The following is a 22,500-nucleotide window of genomic DNA, read 5'->3' on the forward strand; positions in this document are numbered from 1 at the left end:
GGAGGGGTGAGGAGAGAGGTTGCCAGTGAAGGCTGAGGCAAAAAAGGTGTTGAGTACCTCAGCCTTCTCCTCATCTGCTGTTACCAGCTTGCCAGTCTCACTCATCAGCGGGGTACGCTTTCTTTAACCATCCTTTTCTGGCTGATATACCTGTAGGATCCCTTCTTATTATTCTTTGCATCCCTAGCCAAGTTTAGCTCCAGCCGCGCCTTGGCCTTCCTGACCCCATTCCTACACAGCCGGACCACGTCCCTGTACTCTTCCCAGGATGCCTGTCCCTGCTTCCACTGCCTGTGCAGTTCCCTCTTCCTCCTTAGTTTGACCAGCATCTCTTGTCTCAACCACGCCGGTCTCTTCCCTTCTTTGCCCGATTTCTTACACCTAGGGATCGAGAGCTCTTGCGCTCTGTGGATCACATCCTTAAAGATCAGCCAGATGTGTTTATTAGCTTTGTAATCCTTAAGTATTTGGTGACAGGCTGTTGCCAGGGATTCTGAAGCAGAGACAGGTTTTTAAGAAAAGTGGTCCCTCGCTGGGTTTATTACAGAACACATGTATACATCATTGAAATGTTCCAGAAATAAAATGTCACAAAAAGATTCTGAAACAGTTGTTTGGGTCGTATTATATATTCCTTGCACACGAACACCTCCCCTGCTCTTATTTATACCAAGTGTGTTAACATTATTATATTGATAATTTTGGAATATCTCCCTGTTCATTCTTTAGCTCAACATCATGAGTGTTGACTTCCTTTTTTAGTTAGTGAATATCATGCTATTATCCATCTTCATCATTATTCATTTAAATTTATGCAGAGCAGTTGGAGGAACTAGCACCCAGCCTCCTTGAGCAGCCACGTCCTCTCTGGATTGTGATTCTAACTTTCCTGCTAGATTCCAGTACTGTTTGCCTCTTGTTATTTCTCGGCTTCTTGTCTGGATCTGCTCTCCTGTTCTTTGGTCTGGCTTTTTTTCATGCTTCTGCATTTGAAAGTGATAGGGTCCTTCTCTGACCTGCCAGGGCTCCGGAGTGGATCCTAAGCAGTGCAATAGAAATGGACTTTCAGCCTTCAGGTTTTGCCATTGTGATTTGGCCTGTAGCAGGCAATGACGCAGACAGGATCTTCCTTAGTTGTAGAATAGATTACGGACAGTGCAGCTAGAATGGGATGAGATTTTAGTTGCAAACTTCAAAGAAGTCATTACTAAGCATATACAAATTATTTATTTTTCTAGAGGCTGATGAGGGGGTCAACAAAGGGTTTTCACAGTGACGGCAATTCCTACGAGCTATTTCTATTCTGAATATTTTTAATGTGGAAGAGCAATGGTCTTTTCCTGTCAGTCTTAGTAACGTGTAATGAGCTTTTTGAGATTTTTTCAGGAGATTTTTAAAGCTATTCATCTTGAGGCTGGTAAACTTAATCTTTGAAGTATTAAATGTTAGCAAGGTAGTAAGTTATTGGGAAAAAAGCATTGGAAAGGGGAACTGCCACATACCTTAATACCTCTGTGAATAGATCTATTGGTAATACTGATTTTGGTTTTTGTTGTTGGCTTTTGTGGGGTGTGAGATTTTTTCAGGAGATTTTTAAAGCTATTCATCTTGAGGCTGGTAAACTTAATCTTTGAAGTATTAAATGTTAGCAAGGTAGTAAGTTATTGGGAAAAAAGCATTGGAAAGGGGAACTGCCACATACCTTAATACCTCTGTGAATAGATCTATTGGTAATACTGATTTTGGTTTTTGTTGTTGGCTTTTGTGGGGTGTGTGTTTTTTTTTTTTTTTTTTTTACTCTCCCCCTCCATCCTGGTAATGGGGGATGGGGATTAAGAATAAAAATCACACGTTAACATACTGTGTGTTAAAAACATATTTTCTGCTTGTGTTTTCACTGTGTTTGAAAGTTTTCATACTTAATGTTGATTTAAAAATTACTTTGTTTTTCAGAATATTAAAGGGATTTCCTTGCCTACTTTTGAAAAAAATCTTAAGAAAATAATTAAAATTATTGAAATAATTTTTCCCCCAGTAAGTAACTGGTATGTACCAGGACAATTACAAGATCTGTTACTCAAATATAGAAAGAAATTAAATAAGCAATTGGAAATTCCTCAGTAGGATCTACTGCATCTCAGTGGATTATACTCAATTCCCATTTGTTACATGTCATATTATTTCTGTCCTGCCTGGCAGACAGAGGACTGTTACTGTGTCTCACTTGAGGACCAAGTTTGCAGAGAATTTTCATGTATTAAATCATAGGATGGCTTTGAGCTACTAATGTGATACCATCAGGAAAAAGGCAGTTGGAGTCTAGGATATTTCATGCAAGGTAATTTATAAAGCTAGGGAAATATTAATGCTGGTGTACAATAACTGCTGAAAAATCATGAGTACTGCCAAGAGTTTGCCCATGCAGAAGAATAAATGAAGTCAAACTGGGAGAGGTGTAGAAAAGGGCAGCTAAGATGATCGGGAAGGCCTGTTTTACGTGAGGAGATTAAAATAGCTTGGCTTGTTTAGTCTAGCAAAACGAGGGCTGAGGAGGAATACGATTGCTTTCTCTAAATATATCAAGGGAATAAATACTGGGGAAGGGGGGAGCAGGGAGGGAGACAGAGTGCTGTTAAAACTGAAAGATAATGTTGGCACAGGAACAAATGCATATGAACTGTCTGAGTAAATTACACTGGAAATTAGGAGACAGAGTCTCAAAATCAGCTGAGCCTTCTCATAATAGTAGTTGGGAGCAAGAATAGAGTGAGTTTTAAGATGGATCTTTCCTAATTTGTGATGAAGACAATTTGATGAGCTTGTCCAGTATAGTAGGGGAATAGGCTGACACTCCTGTATTCTCATGGCCTTAAACTGTTATTAGAGTCTGCAAAAGCATTGAAAGTGATTGTACGTTCCTACTTTTTTTTTTTATTATTATTCTTTTTGTTGACGGTAATTAATTTTTTAACTGCTACTCCTGTGAGCTTTGGGTTTCTAAAGGATGAAACTTGCTCTTTCTGGATTTGACAATATTAGCAACAAGAAAAAAATAAGTGAACATTTACCATAAAAGATTGCTGGTGGTTGATGGATTAGCCAAGTAGTTTTCAGCTTTCCTCAAGCACTGTAGTAACTCTGAAGAGTTAGCAAACATATGAAGTAATGAAGCATCGGTAAAGACTGTGTGCCAATATTCTGTGATTTCTGCTGGAGTAAAGAATGCAGGATTATGTCATTCCCCATAACATATTTGAAGAAAAGACAGGCTCCCATAATTGGCAAAAACTGTAAAAATTGATAAATCTGATGAAATGCTCTGTTTGGGCTTCTACTCTCTGAAATGGTATAAAAGGGCCAGGTGAAGGGTTAAATGATCTCCGTGTTCCATTTGACCCCTGTATTTTTATTTGTTAAATAATACTGATCGCTACAGTTATCTTGCCAGGAATACCTGCATGTGCTTAGCAAGGGAAAGCAGCTATTGAAAACTCTGCAGAACCTTACCTGTGGTTGTTCCAATGGTACCATGAAACTTTAGCTGTGTAGTCTTAATGTTTCATTATTGTTTTTCTTTCCATGACACACATAATCATGTATGCAATATATGAAAGGTATGTATATTCAGGGTCACTTAAAATATTTAATTGGATTGACATTTAAAAATATTTTTTACTATTTAATAACTTAATTTATCTGAGAGTCTAGAAAATGTTTACTTTTTTGTTTTTACTTCTGAGCATCTGCCTATGGCATGTTTCACGTCCTTTTTCAAAGACCACACGTAGGTCCCGTCACATGAGCAATCATGTCTTCCTTGTGCTTGTGAAGGTCCCAGGCCTCCTCCATGCCTTTGAATGTGGTGCTCACTAGCACCAGCCAGCAGAATTGAAACTGAAAGCTAAGCAGATATAGGGAAACACTAAGTGAGAAGGGAAATGAATTCTCATAGGGAAGAGGGAAAATAATAGGGCTGACATGTTTTAGTATTGTTGCTCTTGTGCTTGGCCCCAGACCTACTTTGAAATAACAGTAAGGATGCAAAATAACTTTTTGTGCTTAAAAGAGAAAGCAAAAGCAAGAATTACAGAAAGTGTTGAGAAATCAGTTATCTATCAGAAAAACTAATTTTATAAAATGAGTAATTTAAAAAGTCATCCTTTACTGTGCCTATAAATACATCTACAGTCTGCACCGGTCATGTAAGAAATGTAAACAGTTTTATACATTGCAAAATTCTGACCCAGCTGTTCCACTGTGTCCAGGCTTCAGCAAAATGTCTTTCATGGTTCAACTGGATGGCTTTGGTGTTTAGGGGAGGAAAATTTCAAGTAAGATCTAAAATATAGTTTTTGAAGTATTTGCAATTATGCTTAGTGTCAAATAGATATGTCTGTTGCTGTGCTGTTGAGTACATGCATGATCTGTTAGTTCTTAGTTAAATGTGTGAAGTTTTGCAGAACTAGAACCTTTGATATAGAAAGGAAGAGCTAGAACCAACAGAACCGTATTTCTTTTCTCTTAAAATTGTGTTGATCCCTTTTGCTGTCAGATAAGTATACTTTTATCACTACAACTTTTAATTTTGTTACTATCCCTTTTCTATTTAGTCTCTTTTTGCTATGATTTATGTCAAGGTTCTCTTCTGAATGGTGCAGCTGGTTCATAGTATTTAACATAGTAGAGAACTTGGAGGACCCCGTTGTGCTAGGTGCTGCTTAAGGATTTTGAATAAACATGTCCCTGTCCCAGAACCTCACACTTGCTTTTTGCTTTAAAGAGGCTGAACCCTGTTTAGGAAAAGGGGAAATAGTGTCACCATGCAGCTCTTCTATGTTACAGCAGCAGGGCTAGTCATTTAATACCTTGATTTATAACAGTGTTGTAATCTAAATAGGAAGCAGGTGGAGTTACAACTGGGTACGATACTCTGGGTATTAATGGCTTGGCTTGGCAGTGGAATTCTAAAGCTGTATATACTTTTTCTGTCTTAATTATGCATTCATTAAAAGCTTTTATACCCAACAGAATAAAGTAAATATTGTTTGATCTCTGTAGTGTGCTCCCAGACTGTAGATTTGCACAGCAGGGTCTTGATAATCTGAATAAATTGTATTTCCCCAAGGAGTTTATCTTTCAAATAAGGTCATAAAGAAATGCATTCTTTCCCCTTAGTTCTCCTTGTGCTTTTTCTGCTATTTATAACACAGAGCAGAGGAATAGAAGTATATTGTAGTCTGCTGTGTACTTGGTTATGATTAACTCTAATTTATCAATCTGTTACTTACATCCTTTTCTGTGGCTTGTGCAAGGCAATTATTCTTTAAAGTACAAACGAATAAAGATGGATTTGGGAGTAATTTAAATACAGTGTTTATACCTATTATTCCTGTTTGACAATTTATCATATCTCTATATTAAAATACATCTCTGTATTAAAACATCAACAATGCCATATCATTTATTTTGAATATTTAATATCGTCGTCTTTCAGATTATGTTTGTTTGGAAACCTGATTTTCTTTTACGAGGGTTTTAAATGTCAGCTCATTGTTAAATTGGCTTGGCATCTAAAGGTTGATGCTACTGAATTGGAAGACCAGTAGTATAGAACAGTGGATTCTCTTACTTAAAGAGGAGGGAAGCGGGAGTACGTATAGGAAGTAGAATGCATAGGATCAAAGATAGTAGACACTGATAAATAATTTGGCCATTTATTAAATTGGTTTGAGCTTACTGTGAGATTTTAGAACTATTTCATGTTAGTTGTAAGATCTGTATGTATGAATTTACACGTATTTTCTTAGTCTGAATGTGTTTCAGCAGTGTAACATACATCATATTAGAAGAGATAGGATTGCTACCTTTCCCTAATTCTCTTCAGCTCTTAGTGACAGTTCTGCTTGTGTTCATATTTCATCCTTCAGTTCAAAAAAGATAGGTGGCATATATTTAGAAGTTTATAAAAACAAGGTTAAAAGTTTCAATAATTTACATATGCAATACAACAGGCTTGTTTTTAAAGAACATATACTGCAATACAGTACCAGAAGAAAGCTGCACATGACTTTTAAATTTTGTAGCTGTTCTTTTAACACAATATAACAAAATCTGTGGAAAACAAGAGACTGCCAGAACTCTTACTCATGACCACACCTAAATTTAATTTTATAGTAAGCTATTTCATTTTTAACAAAGTTTTTAGTTCAGTTAAGAGTTTTGTTTGAAAATCAATCCAAATGAGTTGACAGTGATTGCTTTGATAACTTCCTGATGGCTTTTTTTTAAAGCTGGAAGGTAAGGTGCTTTTTTTTTTTTTTTTTTGGCAACTAACTTACATACTGTATTTTTTAGTCTGATGTTTCTGAAAGTCTTACCACATATGAAGAGCTAAGTTATCTGATCTGTGGTATACATCTTGCAAACAGTGTGACATTTTTGCCCTCTAGTATCATCACAGAGACAGTAATGTATAGTACTGCATAATTTTGGTTTGAATATTGGTATGACAGTCTGATAATTTTCATTTGTAAAAGCTAATGCACTACTTGCTTCTTTGGCTGTGAAATACAAACCTGTAGATCAGCTCTAACCTTACAAAACCAAACCCAAATGCTTCTGATTACAGGCCAGGGCTAGTTTTAACAGAATATGCTTGCAATATTCATCAAGCAGTAAATGGCAAGTCCAGCAGGTCACTAACACATTATGTTAGGCGAAGCATCAAAAATCCTCTGAAGCTTACCAATGAAAATAAGTAAACAAATAAACCCTCGTAACAAATAAATAGACACATAAATAAATAAGCATCTGAAAGAAGTGAACACATACAAATAAAAATAAATAATACTGTAAATAAACAACCACTGAGATTTTATTTATCCATCCATAACTGTATTTGGCCACTTCAACTGTATGGCAGCTTTCATAAAAAACTTTAACTGGTGTTGATTTGAGGGGATGGAGGAGTTCAGGGGATCATCAAAAATACCCAAAACAAAAATGAAGGCTTACCAGTGTCTTTCAGATTTCACTGAAAATATGAGGACTTTGGGGAGAAACCACATTTGTGTGTCATGTTAATGTTTCTCTCTAATGAGGAAAGATTTTATTATGGTATCTCCAGTGTTGTCGTCTTCTGAAGTCCACCAAAAGCCAGCTGTCCTTCTCCACTGACGCTTAGTGGGGTTTGATCAGGCCTGTATTTTAGTTGGGCTGTTGATCCTTAGATCACAATGCTTGATTATTTATTTGTTTATTTTAATCCTCCACAGACATAGCTGTTGGCTACAAAAGAGCTCAATAAATATACACTGAGCTCTTCTAAATTTCTTTCTGGATGTTTGGCATTCATTCAATCAGGGAGTTCTTTGAAAAGATAGTCTTCCAAACCAGGGACGATAAACCATGGTAGTTGCTTGTCAAATGCCGTGATGTTTACTTTGATTATACTCCTGTGCGTTGTTGCCACCATTGCATGGCCATCACAGAAGTGGTGGTGTGAGGTACCATCTGTGATCTGCAGATATTAAATCACCGAGCAAGCACACAGACCAGATACTTCTCATGTAAAATTCATTCCTTTCTCTTTCTTTCTGCAACTGGGGAGGATTTATCCTTACCTCCTCTATGTTAGCATGAAGAGGAACTGACACTAGTATATCTGGCTTTTGGGATGATGGCTGATAGTGCTTTTTCTGATGATGTAAAGAACTTTTCTTTGTTTTTCCAAGAAAACAATGTGAAACTCCTATGCAGCAGTTTAAGTAGATCATGCATAGGATTTATCTTTAATGTACAAGCCTGCCAGGGAAGGTGTGCCGTTCAGACTGGGAGATGAGGTAACGAGCAGGAGCCTCCACAGGAATTTGATTCAGTTTCTTCCAGTACTGACTCCTCTAAGCAGGTGAAAAAAATTCTTTCTCCACTCTCCATTGCATATGCATAAACAGCTCCACAGTCATTGGGACAGCCACCCAATTCACACGTTCAAGATGTAGTCCATAAAACATTCCAAAAAACCCCCTCTTCGCACTTTCCCATCTTCCCTGTTGCTCTGCTCTATCTGCCAGCCGTGCAGCTCATTTGACATTTACAAGATTTCTTGTCAGTTTCATTTGGTGCTGCCATTCCATCCAGCAGAGCAGTGAAAGTGAAATTGACTTAATTTAGTCTGTTTCTCTTTCCTGCTCTAGTCCCTATGTTAACTAACCGGCAAAGTGAAACTGACAAGACTTCTTGTCATTTTCACACATGGAGCTGGTCAAGGAGAAGGCGGCTGATAGGGAGCAATGCCGTAAATTGGAAGATGAGAACTGGGATTGCGGAGGGGAGAGGAAGAGAAGTGTGAGCATACAGCAAGAACAGAGAAAACAGGTTAACGTGCTTATTTCCCAGGCGTCCTGGGTGCTTTTCCCTAATACAGATCAATTCTTGGCCTCCCCCCGAAGAGTGTATGGTCTAGAGTAGCAGTGGTTAGCTGTCCAGATGCTAATTTATAAGGGATGCCAAGTTGAAAACATTAGCCTGTAAATATAGGTTGTCTGCGACCAGGATGGAAAAAACTTCCTGCACTGAGTTACTGTAGCTTTTGTTTTTGCAGATTTCCCGCTGCTAGAAGGAGCGGGAGAAAGAATATGAGGCCAACATCCCCTACAGGTTGATGTCAGTGGTTGAGAAAAAAAAAAAAAAAAAAAAGATCTTTGGTCATTGAAGATAAATTTATACATATTAAAATGTAGCTCAGCATCTCGTATTTTGTGAGGTTTCATGGAACTAAAAGTCATACTACACAGATGCTCTAGCTCAATCAAAACAGTAAATAATGAAGAAACAATTGCTTTGTAACAAACCAATGTAGTTAACAAATACATTTTTTTAATCCACTTGTTAACTCATGCGCGTGCTTGTCATACAGTGTAAATCATGCTGGTTTATTCTTTTATGTACTAATCCATATTTCTTACAGATGCTGTATGCATATATAACCTTAGCAGTTGCAATATAAATTAGCACTATCATATATATTTGCATATGCACTGGTAACATTTACACATACATTTTGAATGAGGCTGTGTTAATTAATTTCAAGTTATATTACCTTCCTTCTCCACAGCTCCAAAAGAACAACCTTTTCTCATTATCTGAGACCTGTGGGGGGTTTTGTTCTCTGTTTTGGGGGTTTTTTTGCTTTTTGTTTTCTGAGACGTATTTTGTTTGCTTTGCCCATTTAGGAATTAAATAGTTTTAATTACTTGGACCTGTATAAGCTCGCGGACCTCTTCAACCTCACTTTGTTGGAGAATGCAGTGATTGACTTCTTAGTAAAACATCTCTCTGAGCTATTGAAGAGTCATCCTGAAGAAGTTCTGGCACTCCCATACTGTCTCCTTCGAGAGGTTTTTAAAAGTGATAGACTTACTTCACTCAGTGAAGAACAAATCTGGCAGGTAAGGAGATTGGTGAACAAACAGAATGTGCGATACTCGATAAACCATAGCAGTAATCTGTTGTTTTGAAACCCTGGAGCAATCTCGAGGGAGAATAAGTACTTGAGCAAAAACTGTGAACAACAACTAAGGGAAATTGTTAAATTAAATAAAAAAATGGTGTGTTGTGTTAATGCAATTAGTTTGTTTGAAAGATAAATTTGTTTTGTTGCTTAACTTGTGTTACTCAGAAGTGGCCAGAGATTTTCTTCCAGATCCAACTTTGTTGGTGGGAAGAGAGGGCCAATACATGAAACTTGATTATCCTTGCCTCTGCTGAGGCTAGTGCCACAAGTCTGGCAGCAAACCTGCTTCTGTAGTCTCTCCCATTCATGTCAAACTTAGCTGTGTAACTTCAGTAGTCATTTAAAGTGTTTAGGCCACTACAGCTGACTTTGCTTGAAGCAAATTGGCAAATCACCACACAGGCTGTTCTGCTCAGAGATGAGTGGAGGCATCAGTGGAAGATTTGTGGCAAGAAGCTGGAGGTGGTGATCATTTCTATTAAAAAAAACTAGCTCTAGAAAAGGACCGGGTTGCTAGCTGTAGAATATTAACAAGATAAAAGCATTATGTTGTGACCTTTAGTGTGGAAGGGGGTGGGGTGGGAAACCTAATATGAAAAAAAACACGTAGCCTGTAAAGAGAAACACAAAACCTAAATCAAAATCTGTCCTTGGAAACATACCTGTCATATGTCTGTAAAAACTGCAATTCATGATATAGTAGAATGTAGTCTCTCTAACACTGATTACTCAGACACTTCTGTTTCCTTTTTGCTGTCATGTTTTATAGAAGGAAAGTATTTCAGGGTATTTCAAGATAGAATATAACTTCCTAAAAAGAAAGCACAGGTTTCTTTAAAGCAAGTGGGTTATCTTGGTCCAACTAAGATGACTGAGTGTCGTAAGACTTATTTATATTTCAGTCCCTGTTATTTATCTACTTATCATTTGGATTATTCTAAGCAAATCATTTAATCTATATGCCGTCATTTTCTCAAAGTGTAAAATATGTGTTCATCTGTGGGGCACTTCATATTCTGTAGCTGTATAACATCATGCACGAACAAAATATTCTTAAAAAATAAAAATGTCTGGTTAAGCTCTTAAAACCACAAAGATGGTATGCAGATGTAACTTAACCCGTCAGTCTGATAACTGACATATTTGTTTCTGAAACTTCGAGGCTTTAGATTATGGAGTATTTTACAAAGATGATATTTTCTGCAAATATTAATATAAAGTTAGACTCTTGCCTGTCCTAGTCTCTGGAGGACTACTGTACAATAGAACCTGCAGCACACTATCAGTGATGGTGTGTTGGGTTGGGTTTGGTTTGGTGGTTTTGGGCATGATACTCCATGATACTCCCATGTTCCCTTTATCCAAAAAGGTTTTGATGTACAAGTTCATATGTGGGGCATGGCTGGTTGGCCGATTGAGTTTTATCATGATGTCTCTGCGGGGTTAGTGAAATATCCTAGCTACATGCTTAGTTATACTTTTGCTGGAAAAGCTGCTACAGAAAGCCACGGAAGTTTTATTTAATACCATCTCAGTAATGAAGAAGCATATACAGTGTAGCATGTCCTATGCAACCTACTGACACAAAGTTTGGAAAGTGGGAGTTTTTATACCTTGTGTCGTTGTCCTGGCCTGCAAGAAGAACTCAGAAATCACAGAATCACACAGAATCACAGAATCGCAAGGGTTGGAAGGGACCTCAGGAGATCATCTAGTCCAACCCCCCTGCTAAAGCAGGCTCTCCTAGACCATTCTACACAGGACTTCGTCCAGGCGGGCTTTGAATATCTCCAGAGAAGGAGACTCCACAACCTCCCTGGGCAGCCTGTGCCAGTGCTCTGTCAACCTTAGAGTAAAGAAGTTTTTCCTCATATTCAACTGAAACCTCTTATGTTTCAGTTTGCACCCGTTGCCCCTAGTCCTGTTGCTGGACACCACTGCAAACAGACTGCTTCCATCCTTGTGACTTCCATCCTTAAGATATTTGCATGTGTTGATAAGGTCCCCTCTCAGTCTTCTCTTCTTCAGGCTGAACAAGCCCAACTCTCTCAGCCTTTCCTCGTAGGGGAGGTGCTCCAGTCACTTTATCATCCTAGTTGCCCTCCTCTAGACTCTTTTTAGGAGTTCCTCATCTTTCTTGAACTGGGGAGCCCAGAACTGGACACAGTACTCCAGGTGGGGTCTCACCAGGGCAGAGTAGAGGGGGAGGATAACCTCCCTTGCCCTGCTGGCCACACTCCTCTTAATACACCCCAGGATACCATTGGCCTTCTTGGCAACAAGGGCACACTGCTGGCTCATGGTCAGCTTGTCATCCACGAGGACTCCGAGGTCCCTCTCAGCAGAGCTGCTTTCCAGCAGGTCATCCCCCAGCCTGTACTGGTGCATGGGGTTTGACCTCCCCAGGTGCAGCACTCGACACTTGCCCTTGTTGAACTTCATCAGGTTCCTCTCCGCCCAGCTCTCCAGTCTGTCCAGGTCCCGCTGAATGGCAGCGCAGCCTTCCAGCGTATCAGCCACTCCTCCCAGCTTTGTGTCGTCAGCAAACTTGCTGGTATAATTTTCTTAATTGTACTCACTCCATTCAGTGAACACTTCATGGGGCAAATTTGACAAAGGTTCTGTTTCTGTTGTGGGTCACACTGGGGAGAGATGCTTATAGGTAATACGCTGCTTTTTGAGTGACAACAAACTCCACACTGTCCATTTAAGTGTTATCGTAATTGCCTCTCTAAAGGTTACTAATGCTGTTCCGAAGAATTTTTTTAAACTAGTTTTCTGCTGCAGGCAAAACGTTTATGTCTTTTTAATTCAGTCTGTACAACCAGGATTAAATATATATTTATAAATATTCCAGGTCCCCAGAATGAATTAAGACATACATAAATATTTACCAATTTAGGCATTCAGAAGGCAATAAGGAACTGTTTTTTGGTTTTATCTTAGTAAATAAGTAATTCCCTCATAGTCAACCCAATAGAAGAAAATCAAATCAGACCAGCTATATTGCCTCAAGTGTAGTTAAGTTCATCATTTTTGCTAAGGTTATAGTGGTAATGCAATATACCATGGAAGAATCTAATATTCAGCCCAGGGTGAAGATTGGGTATGCCAGAGGATTAGTGTCAGGGTGCTTTATAGAAGTGAAACTTGATGGACAGGCTGGAGACAGATCTACAGAATCTCATTAAATTGCTGAATTGTTCATTACTGAACACTCTCACTGTAATAAAGTGCTCATTGACTTTGACAAATCCCCATCCCATGTCTTAAGGAAGAACAGCAAAGCAAGAGGTGTTGGGGAAGCTGGAGGAAATTGGCACAAAGTGGGGCAGATAATAGAAAAGCTGATGGGGGAAGCTACCGTTTGCTTTGTCTGTCTTACCTGTGACTAGTGTGGCCTCCTGCGCACACACATGCACGTGTGCTATGGCGATGTGAATTCAGCATGTCCCCGAGGCACCTTTACTATAAGGGGTCCCACAAAGCCCTAAGCACAAATTAAAGCTTCCCTCAGAGAACCTCTGGAAAGGGTGCTGCTGTCTGCAGAACACATTTATTTTCACTAGTTTAAATTCCCAGTGTCCACTGGGTGATTCGATCCTAACACAGATAAAGATTAAGGCAGTTATTTTAATGCATCAAAATGCGTACATGGAGTGATGCTTGAATGTGATTTAAACTGAAGTGACTGCAGCTCATATCTGGCACACTTTGGATTTTTGTTAGACTACCAATTCACAGTCGCCCAATTTTAGTGAATATGGTGAAACATAACCTTGAGCAAACCAAATTTGAGAAAGTTAAATGTGGATTAATGTAGAGTACTACAGTAGTTCCTCTTGATTTTTTCAGAAAGAAAAACATGACTTCAAACCAGGGTAAAGTGGACAAACTAAGTTGTTCATTCCTCTTTCTACCTATTAAAATCTTAGGAAACTCTTTGGCCTAATGCAAATGTCTTATTTTTAGTGGAGACAATAGGCAAGGAATATAATGATATGTTTCTTAAATAAACAACAAGAAGAAAGCCCATCAGAAAAGCTCTGTAGGCATTGAAATTGGAGCAATTTTACTAGCCTCCATTTTCAGGGGTTTTTTGTTTGGGTTTTTTTTTTTTTTAGGCAGGCTAAGCCAGTAAAACTGATTATTGGGTAACATAATGTTTGTTTTCATATTGATTTTTTTACTAGCATGTGAGATTATGAAATATTATTTTGTTTATATGAAATTTATGATTTGTCAGCTGCATTAAAATGTGAGTAAACTTAAAGCAGTGACATGGAACCAAGGAAGAATCCTGAAGAAGCTGGAGGAAGAAAGCAAATTATTTTGTAGCTGTGCAGCAAGCTTTTTTTTTTTTTCCACAGGAAATGGTCATGAGGAGGACATAAATGTCTAGTTTATCATAAAGTGAAAAGTGAATCTTTTCATAAATGACCATTACTAGAAAGGCTCATTGGTTCTACTTTAAGGAAGCAGATGAATTCTTTCCCTTGATAATTGAAAAGGTAACCAACCCTGTACAACAGAATGTGTCCTCAGAAATCTAGCAGTAGAAGGCTACTTGTTGGAACAAGTAGCTACTTGTTGGAAGTAGAAAGCAAGCCAAAGTTTTAAGTAATAAACTGATGTTAGCCTTAGTTGTAGTATAGTTATGCCTTATCATGTTCATTATCAAAAACTTCAGTGTTACGAGGCTTAAATATTCATATTTCAAGGATTGTACTGATAGTTACAGGTAGAAATATCTTCTGGATCACTGTCTCCCACCAATACATTGGTCAAATGAAACTATTAATACTGTGCTTGATCCAAGGTGAACTCTCAAATCACATTTGGCAAAAAAAATCTTAACATGAGATCCGTATAGATTAGTTTCTTCCTTCTGTGCTACTGGTTAAGTACATTGTTAAAGGATATATGTATTTTTAGATGGCTAACATTAAAAATAGACCATTTTTAGTACTTGCCATTACTACTTCTGAGGTTAAGATTAGGAGGTTTTTCTTGGTTGTTTTTACTTTGCTGTGCAACCCAGTTTCTTGGTAATCAACTGATAAGCATCAATGTAGGAAAAATTGGTAGATAAAACTGCATGAGTAGTTTATTCAGCTAGAAAGCGTGCAACTGTGTTATGTCTTGGGAGCCTGGCCCTGGAAAAAGACACTTCAGCCCTGTTACCTTCCTCGGGTGCGACCTGTGAACTTGTGTTCATAAAGCAGATGCTCCACATATGAAACTGTAGCAGGAGTTATCCCTTTTGTTGCTGTGGATGGGGTGTGCAAAATCAGTCTTTCGTCTCTGTATTAGAGAAAGGCCCTTGCTTGAATAAACAGAAAAATAAAAGACAGGAAGACTACAGTCTTACAGGTCAATATGACTTGTTAAGCATCTGTTTTATAAAAATAATATGTATAAAACCAATTTTCTTATTACAGTCCTGTTTATCCTTTTCTAAGGAAGAGTAAAATGCCCTATTTTCAACTGCCTTTTCTTACCCTGGAGCTCCATTTTGAATCTCCTGGTGGCATTTGTGGAGGACCAAAAGTATTCTCCAGCAGAAATCCCACAGAGTTCAGTGCTGTTGGAAATTTTGCGATGTGCGCATTCTAGCAGGCTGTTATGATGGAACAGTTCTCTGCTGAAGACAGGCCCACAGATATCTTCCATACATCTCCAGTGATGCCCACATTTTCCTGTGCAGAACAGCAGTTTCTAAAGTGGGTTATCATGTTCCAGTACAAGCTTGCCATTCCTTTAGTGCAGTACTTGGGTTTTTTTGCTGTCAATCTTTTGATTCTTGCAGAGCAATTTTTAACAGGGAGAGAGCAAAATTCATGTTTCTCAGGGGTATATATATGTTTTGATGAAATGTGGACTAAGTGCCTTGCTAAATGTGAACTTAAGTTTTACTGCAAAACAAGTAACAACATAAAATAGTAAGTGAAGGAAAGCATCTTGGTAATCAATGTTGTGTTTAAACAGTATATCAGCTTTTCACTGTTCAAGAAATAAGCTTAAGTGCTCTCTTGGGCAATAAGCGAAATCATGTCTGGTGGTCTAATGTTTGTCCCTAGTGAGTATTTAGCCTAAGTAGAAAACCACCACACTAAAGCGTTGCTGTCAGCCTCTTATCAAGGCATAGGAAAAAAAAGTTTGAGGCACATCAAGGCTGAGGTGAAATGGTGAAGCTATATGGGAAAACTTGCATATTGCCCATGTGTGTTTTGTTCATTTTCAGCCCCTTTTTAGTACCCTTTTCATGAGTAGTCTATGTAAAAGTGCCAAAGAGCCACCCTTTGATCCCAGTGTCCACTGTGCTGGATCTGTGATGGTTGCACTGAGTATCATGACTAGCTGCAAGCAAGATTACGTGGTTATTCTCAAATAAAAATAGTGTGAAAGCATAACCTATGACAGGATGTAGGTTTCCTTTTCCTAAGGCTAATCCTCATAATCACAGGTATCTTACCTGAATTGACTGTGTGCAATGGCAATATTCCTTACAGTCTCTCCAGACTATTTGTGTGGGATTTATTTTGAAAAACAGAGGCATATGCAGTGTTTTTGGTAGGATAGCCATGATACATAGGCCAAGCTGGCAGTTGTGGCACAAGATATGCAAGGAGGTCGGTGTCCACTGGAGCTGCAGACTAAACAGGGTGCCTGCAGTCTGCAGTGGATCGAGGCAGTGGATGTAGGCATCTGAATCTCACACCTGCTCTGATGGTGTGCTCAGGTCGCGCACTTTTTTCCTGATACAATTTCTGCATCATTTGTAATAGAAGTGGCATTTTGGCTTACAGTGAAAATGAACACTGCCCCAGTTGGCACTGTCCCCTTACTTTATGAAACACCTTGCCCCTTTGTCTGCCTTAGCTTAAATCTAATGGGCTCTTAATCTTGTCCTTTACAGTAAAGTTGTGTGAACTTTACATATGCTTTTGTTCTGAACTTTTGAAAGTTTCTGCCTGTTATTTCTTGAGTGTTAGCTAATCTTGTTGCTGTTATTTATCAAGTATAGCAGTATCGAAAGGGATTTTCTATATTAAAACTAGGTTTGTGTTAGGAGCAACTGTGTGCTCTTCTAATTTTCTTTTTGATACATGTCAGTTCCAATCAGAAAACTTGATTATTTTGCTGCTCTTGCTGTGAGCAATAGAGAAGATGCTGGAGGGCATTACTTTTGCCTCAGTGTCCTACAGTAACATTGCCTCACCTTATTTATTCCAGATTAACTTCAGAACTGCACAGAGCATCACACCAGTATTTAGGAAGGCTGCTGTGCCCACAGCTCTTGAATTTAGGTCAGTTCTTCAGCTAAGCAATGGATGTGTGCTTTGATTTAGAAAGCCAAAAAGAGGACACCAAGGCGCACACACAGCAAGACTGCTTCTGTGATACTGCTTTCTGCATTTGAATTAGTCTGTTATGGAGGGGTTTGTGTTGACTCTTATGCTCTTTGTGGCACTGATCTATTGGAGATTAACTGAAATGTAATTGTATTAATACACAGGTATATGGTTATATAAAGGAAAGCTGCTGAGGTTGTTGTGAAAGCCAGGCATGGCTGAAAATATACATTGCTTTTATTTTTAAGTTAAAGAAAAGAACAACATAAAGTCTAAAACCCACAGATACCATGCATGATCAAATGGGGCAGTTTGTTGTTACTGTCTTAGCATCTTCCATTCAGAGATACAAATGTTAGTAATCTGTACTCTTTCAGAATCCCTGTAAAGCTGTTTAATGCTGTTCTGATGGATTTAAGTTTGTTGAAAATGATAGAAAATGAGAAGCTCTTTTGAGAATTCCCAGCTCTGTATTTCAACAAGTTTTCCTTTGGGAGCTGGTAGAGAAGCATTACCTCTATTTGTAACTATGGAGCCAAAGATGGTGAAGAAAGAAAATTGAATTCCAGGTTGTCTAAAACCATAAGAATTGCTGTCAATATGTTAAGATAGCTAGAATCCATTTTTGGGATTAAGTGTTTCCGTTTGTACCTAAACTAAGTGTGTAAAGTTAGTTGAAATAAATTTGCACCCGTATGTCTAGATCTGCTATTAAGTGGGTTCAGTTCAGCATGACTGCTGAGGTCTGACTAGCTGTCACCCCTTGCTATCATTCCTGCCCCAGGACCAAGATGCTTAGTGGCTCCAGGAGGCTGAGGAGGCAAGGAGATGGAAAAGCAGAGGCAGTCCTGCACGTCTTTGCTTACTCCAACAGGGAAACCCTTGGCAGCTTCCAGATGTGAGAGGGAGCTGTGGAGCTGAGGGGGGTTTTGTTACCTCATGACAAAGGGGTCCTTATACTCCTTTGATCACCTTGGACTCCCTGGTGCCAGGGAAAAGTGGAAGAAATTACCACAGATACTTTTGTCAAAAAGATCTTAAGAAGCCTCACTGTGAAGTGGCTTCCAAGCTAGAGGTCTATGTGGGATAGTAATGACAGATGGAAAGATCACAGTCTCTGAAGTGAGAATCTGTGCTGAAAAGCTTTCAAACTGCTCCTTTAGGGTGGAGCCTATTTTAGCATCCGTGTAAAACCATATAGGTCTGAATCTTATGAGGTTCACCTTTTAGCAGTTGCAGTTGTTTCAGTTTCCTTCAGATGTGATTTACTTGGTTTAAATAATAAATTTATGTTTATTTTAATCCTGTCATAGGAAGCTCTGACATTCCCAATTCACAAGATACATTTGGGATCTTAAATGCATTTACAAATGTGGCTCTAAGTGTTTAAACAGCTTTTTAAAAGAACTAACATTCTTCAGACAATTAGTTGATTTTGAAAAATTAACTGATAACTTAAAAATAGTATGAGTCCTGCGGTAATCTGAAGCCCATCATGTGGGGATTAAATCAAAGTCAATAAAATTGACATCATTTAGAAAATGTGATTTGATTCAAAGGGAAACTATGCTGTTACCAGAAAAGCCGAGTGAGCTTCTGCTAGTGTACTCGCTTGTTCTTTTTGTATGTAAAGAAGGAATGGGGAAAAATATCCCTTTGTGAAAAATCATTCAAAAGAAATACCAACTCCTAAAATACTTATGTAACCTTTGTCGTGCTGTCCTCTGAGGCATATTCTTTATGGGATTTGAGAAAGCAGAAGTAAATTGTCTGCTGACAGGAAGAGGTCTAAGTGTTCCCACAGTTAATACTAGTGAGTGCATCCATGTTAAAATGAGGTTCCAGCAGCACTTCAGAGTTGAAGAATCAGGCTCACTGATGTATTATGTGGACTTCAGTGGCTAATGTTTGATAACTCTGGGGGTGAAGTGACTCGCAGAAACAGGGGACACTCGGAAAGCTTTTGGCTGTGAGACCCAGATGGGTAAGCCATCATCATCCTTGTCAGAGGGCTTAGTTGCTTTATTAAAATAGTAAAGCCGAACAAAACAGAAATAAAGTTCCTGTAGTGAAAGTGCTGGTGATATCACTGGTTACAAAAAAAAAAACCAAACAAACCCCAAACAAAAAACCCAACCAAACCACCTGGTGATTTCACTTGGAAAAATTGACCTTGGTGATTTTGTAGTAACATGGCACGTTGAGAGGATACATATATATAAACCAACTAAGGAGAGTATGTACTTTGATGTTCGTTTTTGTGTGTGACCTAAGATATTAATGACATAAGTCCTGTATAGCTGTTGTCAAGATTATTATAGAAAATGATACATTTTTATGTGATTTGTTGGATTTGCCTATTAAATTCGTAGAAAATTATACCTTAACAATAGGGAAGAAAGGAATAGGGATCTTTCTTCATTCAAGAACCATTTAGACTAATTTTCACAGAGCTGAATTGCATTTTTATAGAATTTTGTCAATTTTGTGCCTATTTCATTCTCTAACAATTTTTACTGATGAAAGCTTGTAGATTCCTGTCTTCATAGAGAGCCACTATACATCTAAAACATTTCAAGGGAAAAAATAACAAGAGAGGAATAGCAATAAAAACAACGTGTATCGCATGGTGAGAGATTGTCATTTCTACTTATAATTATGTACCAGCAACTTACTTTAATGCTAAATGTGGCTATGTAAAGTTTCAGTGCATTTGATGTCAGCCTGAATGTTTGCTCAAAAAATGAAAATGAGCAATTCTAGATTTTGAAATGATGGCTGCTGGGTGGGGGGAGGTCCTCTTCTTCCACCTCCCATGTGCTCTGTCCTCACCCTGTTTGAGAAAAGAGAAATGCTATTGTAAACTTTGATCTCCTTAAACTGAAATCAAGTCACAGTTAAGAGTCCTTGTTAGACAGCTGTGTTTATGAAGAGATAAGCTTCTGTTCATTACAACTTTAGAAAAACTTACCAGAGAGAATGTACCTAGCAATGCTGGTTTCACCACCATGACAAATGATGGGGGGTCCAAACTTGAGTATTTTGTGATGCGTTAGAAGATGGATGGCAGGAAGTTGCTACCTCAGAGCTTCTTGCCATTTGATCCAGTTATTGAAGAGAGGCAGATCTATTGGGCTTTGTAGGCTTTAGGACTGTTTAGGGGGGTGGGGGAGGAAGACATGGATGGACATGGACTTGCTTGTCATTTCTGTCTATGGCTGGACCTGTTTGAAAGGAAAAAGCAAGGTTCTGTCTCTGGATGCCATATTTTGGGTTTGGTTTTATTGCTTTGCGTTGCTTCGCCCTGAGTAGATTGTCACCCCCCACACTCCTTTCTGATGATCTTGTTAAAACAAAATTTACTTTGATTGCAGGAGTAAGTAGAACCTCTCCAGTGTGATCAATCCCAGCTTGTTTATTTTATTTGTATACGTTTCCAGGTGTAGTAGTCATTGCATTGCACAGGAAAATAGAGTGGGGTAGCTGTAAAGCCTGTTGCAATGGGGACTGCGCGCTAGCTCATAGATGTTTTAAACACCCAGTTGTACATATAGTGTCATTGCTAGGGATTGCACTGGGCCTTGCTTGTTACTTTGATCATAGTAGAAGAGTGAGTTAGGTACAAGAAGCACTTTTGTAGCTCTGCCTTTGTGGAGAAGCTCCAAGCGACTGTAAAGGAGACTACTCCATGGTTTTGAGGGCTTGATCACACAAGAAGGTGCTTCTCTTGAAGCACACCATGGGACGCTTTTGTCTTTGCTGCTCTGAGAAGGTTAAGAAAGAATGCAGTGTTTTATTGCCTTTATGGCGATGTGCTTTTTAGCTGCAAAAATATCTCAAATGCTGTTGTCAGGTGATACTTAGGGATCTGTTTTGTCCTCGGGTTTCAGATACCTGCACCTCACCAGGTTTCATTCTGTGGCACGGAGCACAAAAAAACCTCCACAGGACTTTGGTAGTGGGGTAAAGAGACTCAATTGTGGACAGGTTGAGGGGACAGAAGGTTTTGATTTTGTGTTAGCTGTACCATTGCTATCTTCTGTCATATCACTTAATTTTTCTCTTAGTTCCTATGTTGGGAAAATGGTTGAAATGTACACTTCTCTCAGAGAAGCTTGAGTTTTACTGCTTATAAATTGCTTTGAGATACTTGGAAGGGAAGTGCTATATAATTTTGAAGTTCAGATTCCCCAGAAGGTGTAAAATGGCAAACTTCCATGAGCTGTGATAATTTACAACAGCTGAGAGTTTACCTTCTGTCCCTACCTTACTTCACTTTGAGCTTGAGTAGATTAAAAGTTTAGTTTTTCTGTTAGAGCAACTCTTTGCTTTAATATAATATGATTCATTACCATATATAATGTTATATATTAATGTAGTACAGCTAGTCTTTTGTAAAGCTGATTTTTGATCAGTTATTTTATTGCAAAATTTTTATTAAGAAACTGAAATATTTTTATTGAGGTTATTGAATGTCTTTTAGGTAGGCTTTTGTCTAGTCTCATTTCCATTAAATATAAGAAATGGTAAAATAAATGCGTTGGATAAAATGTGTAAAAAGTGAATACAGTTTTGAAAAGTGTACATTCTATTCTTAACAGTGATTATAAAACTGACATTTTTTTTCTGTGTTTAATAGGAAACATATACGTAAAAAATTAAACTAACACTGTCTCTCTCAGCCTTTTTGATAAGGTAATGGCCTTCCTGGGAAGGCCAGTATCATTATGTAGCACCAGGGAGGAAGGAAACCTGTTGTGAAGCACTGGACTGAGAATGCAGGGGACTGTATTTGGTTGGTGGAGAGTTCATCTTTGGGATGGAGAATTCCTCTCTTCCTCACAAGGATGTTGTGCAGAAACGTTTATTAAAAATTTCAGAGGTGGCGATACAGCTGTTAAACTTGTTACTAATGGAGCTGTTTAATTATGACTTAAGAAATCTGCCAAATCATGTAGGTTATGTATCCTTCCTTGTACCTGTTGAAGGCTATGCAGGACAATGTTTTTGTTTAGCAGCCCTGTGAGGAAAACAGGCAACCGGTGATTGATGCTTTATTTAAAGCTTAAATGCTTTAGTAAGAAAGATCTTATCAGCATTTGAGAAAAATTGAGAAATATTTTTGATACATTGTGGTTCACTTTAACGCCATTAATTTTGATAAATGTTTGCTATTAATACAGCTGCCTTATGTACCTCTACCTTAATCACAGTATCATATTGTGAAACGCATCATTCGTGCTGCTAGACAGACTTCAGCCAAAGGCTCTGCTTGCTGTGCGTTATTCAGTGCTGAAAGATCAAAATCAAATTTCTGCCTCTTGGAAAGTGGCTCTCAGAGTGCAGGCTGGTGTTCTGAAAGCTGCAGGTTGTCGTCTTGACATCACGTAGATCCCAAACCAGCAAAACTCCAACCAAGAGGTATAGCATTTCTTATTTAGTAGACCAAGAGCTTTCTAAAGTAGTACTCTGGACAAATCAGCTGCAGCTTTTGCAGGCGCTAATAAGAGGCCAGGGGACATACACTAACAAGTGCTTTCACCCTCCAGATCTAATGAACCTTGGGATTTTCTAATCTTCCTTTTGGGCCATGTATTTCCTGAAGTCATAACTTATCTATATTTGGCTTCC

The 22,500-nt window shown here is 38.5% G+C and overlaps 1 protein-coding gene across 7 annotated transcripts in view; it reads left to right on the plus strand.

Annotated features, from left to right (window-relative positions):
- KLHL32 (kelch like family member 32) overlaps positions 1 to 22,500 on the plus strand; it is a 101,307-nt gene that overhangs the window by 51,627 nt on the left and 27,180 nt on the right. For 5 of the 7 annotated variants that reach the window (XM_009649054.1, XM_035888772.1, XM_009649056.1 and 2 more), the window contains one exon: positions 9,234 to 9,449. The exons of the other annotated variants lie outside the window; for them this stretch is intronic. In XM_009649054.1, the coding sequence (XP_009647349.1) occupies positions 9,234 to 9,449 (216 nt within the window). The remainder of the gene's footprint in view (positions 1 to 9,233; positions 9,450 to 22,500) is intronic. 7 annotated transcript variants of the gene reach the window in all.

Source organism: Egretta garzetta, unplaced genomic scaffold, assembly GCF_000687185.1.
Source record: "Egretta garzetta isolate BGI_Z169 unplaced genomic scaffold, ASM68718v1 scaffold231, whole genome shotgun sequence".
Classification (NCBI taxonomy): Eukaryota; Metazoa; Chordata; class Aves; order Pelecaniformes; family Ardeidae; genus Egretta; species Egretta garzetta.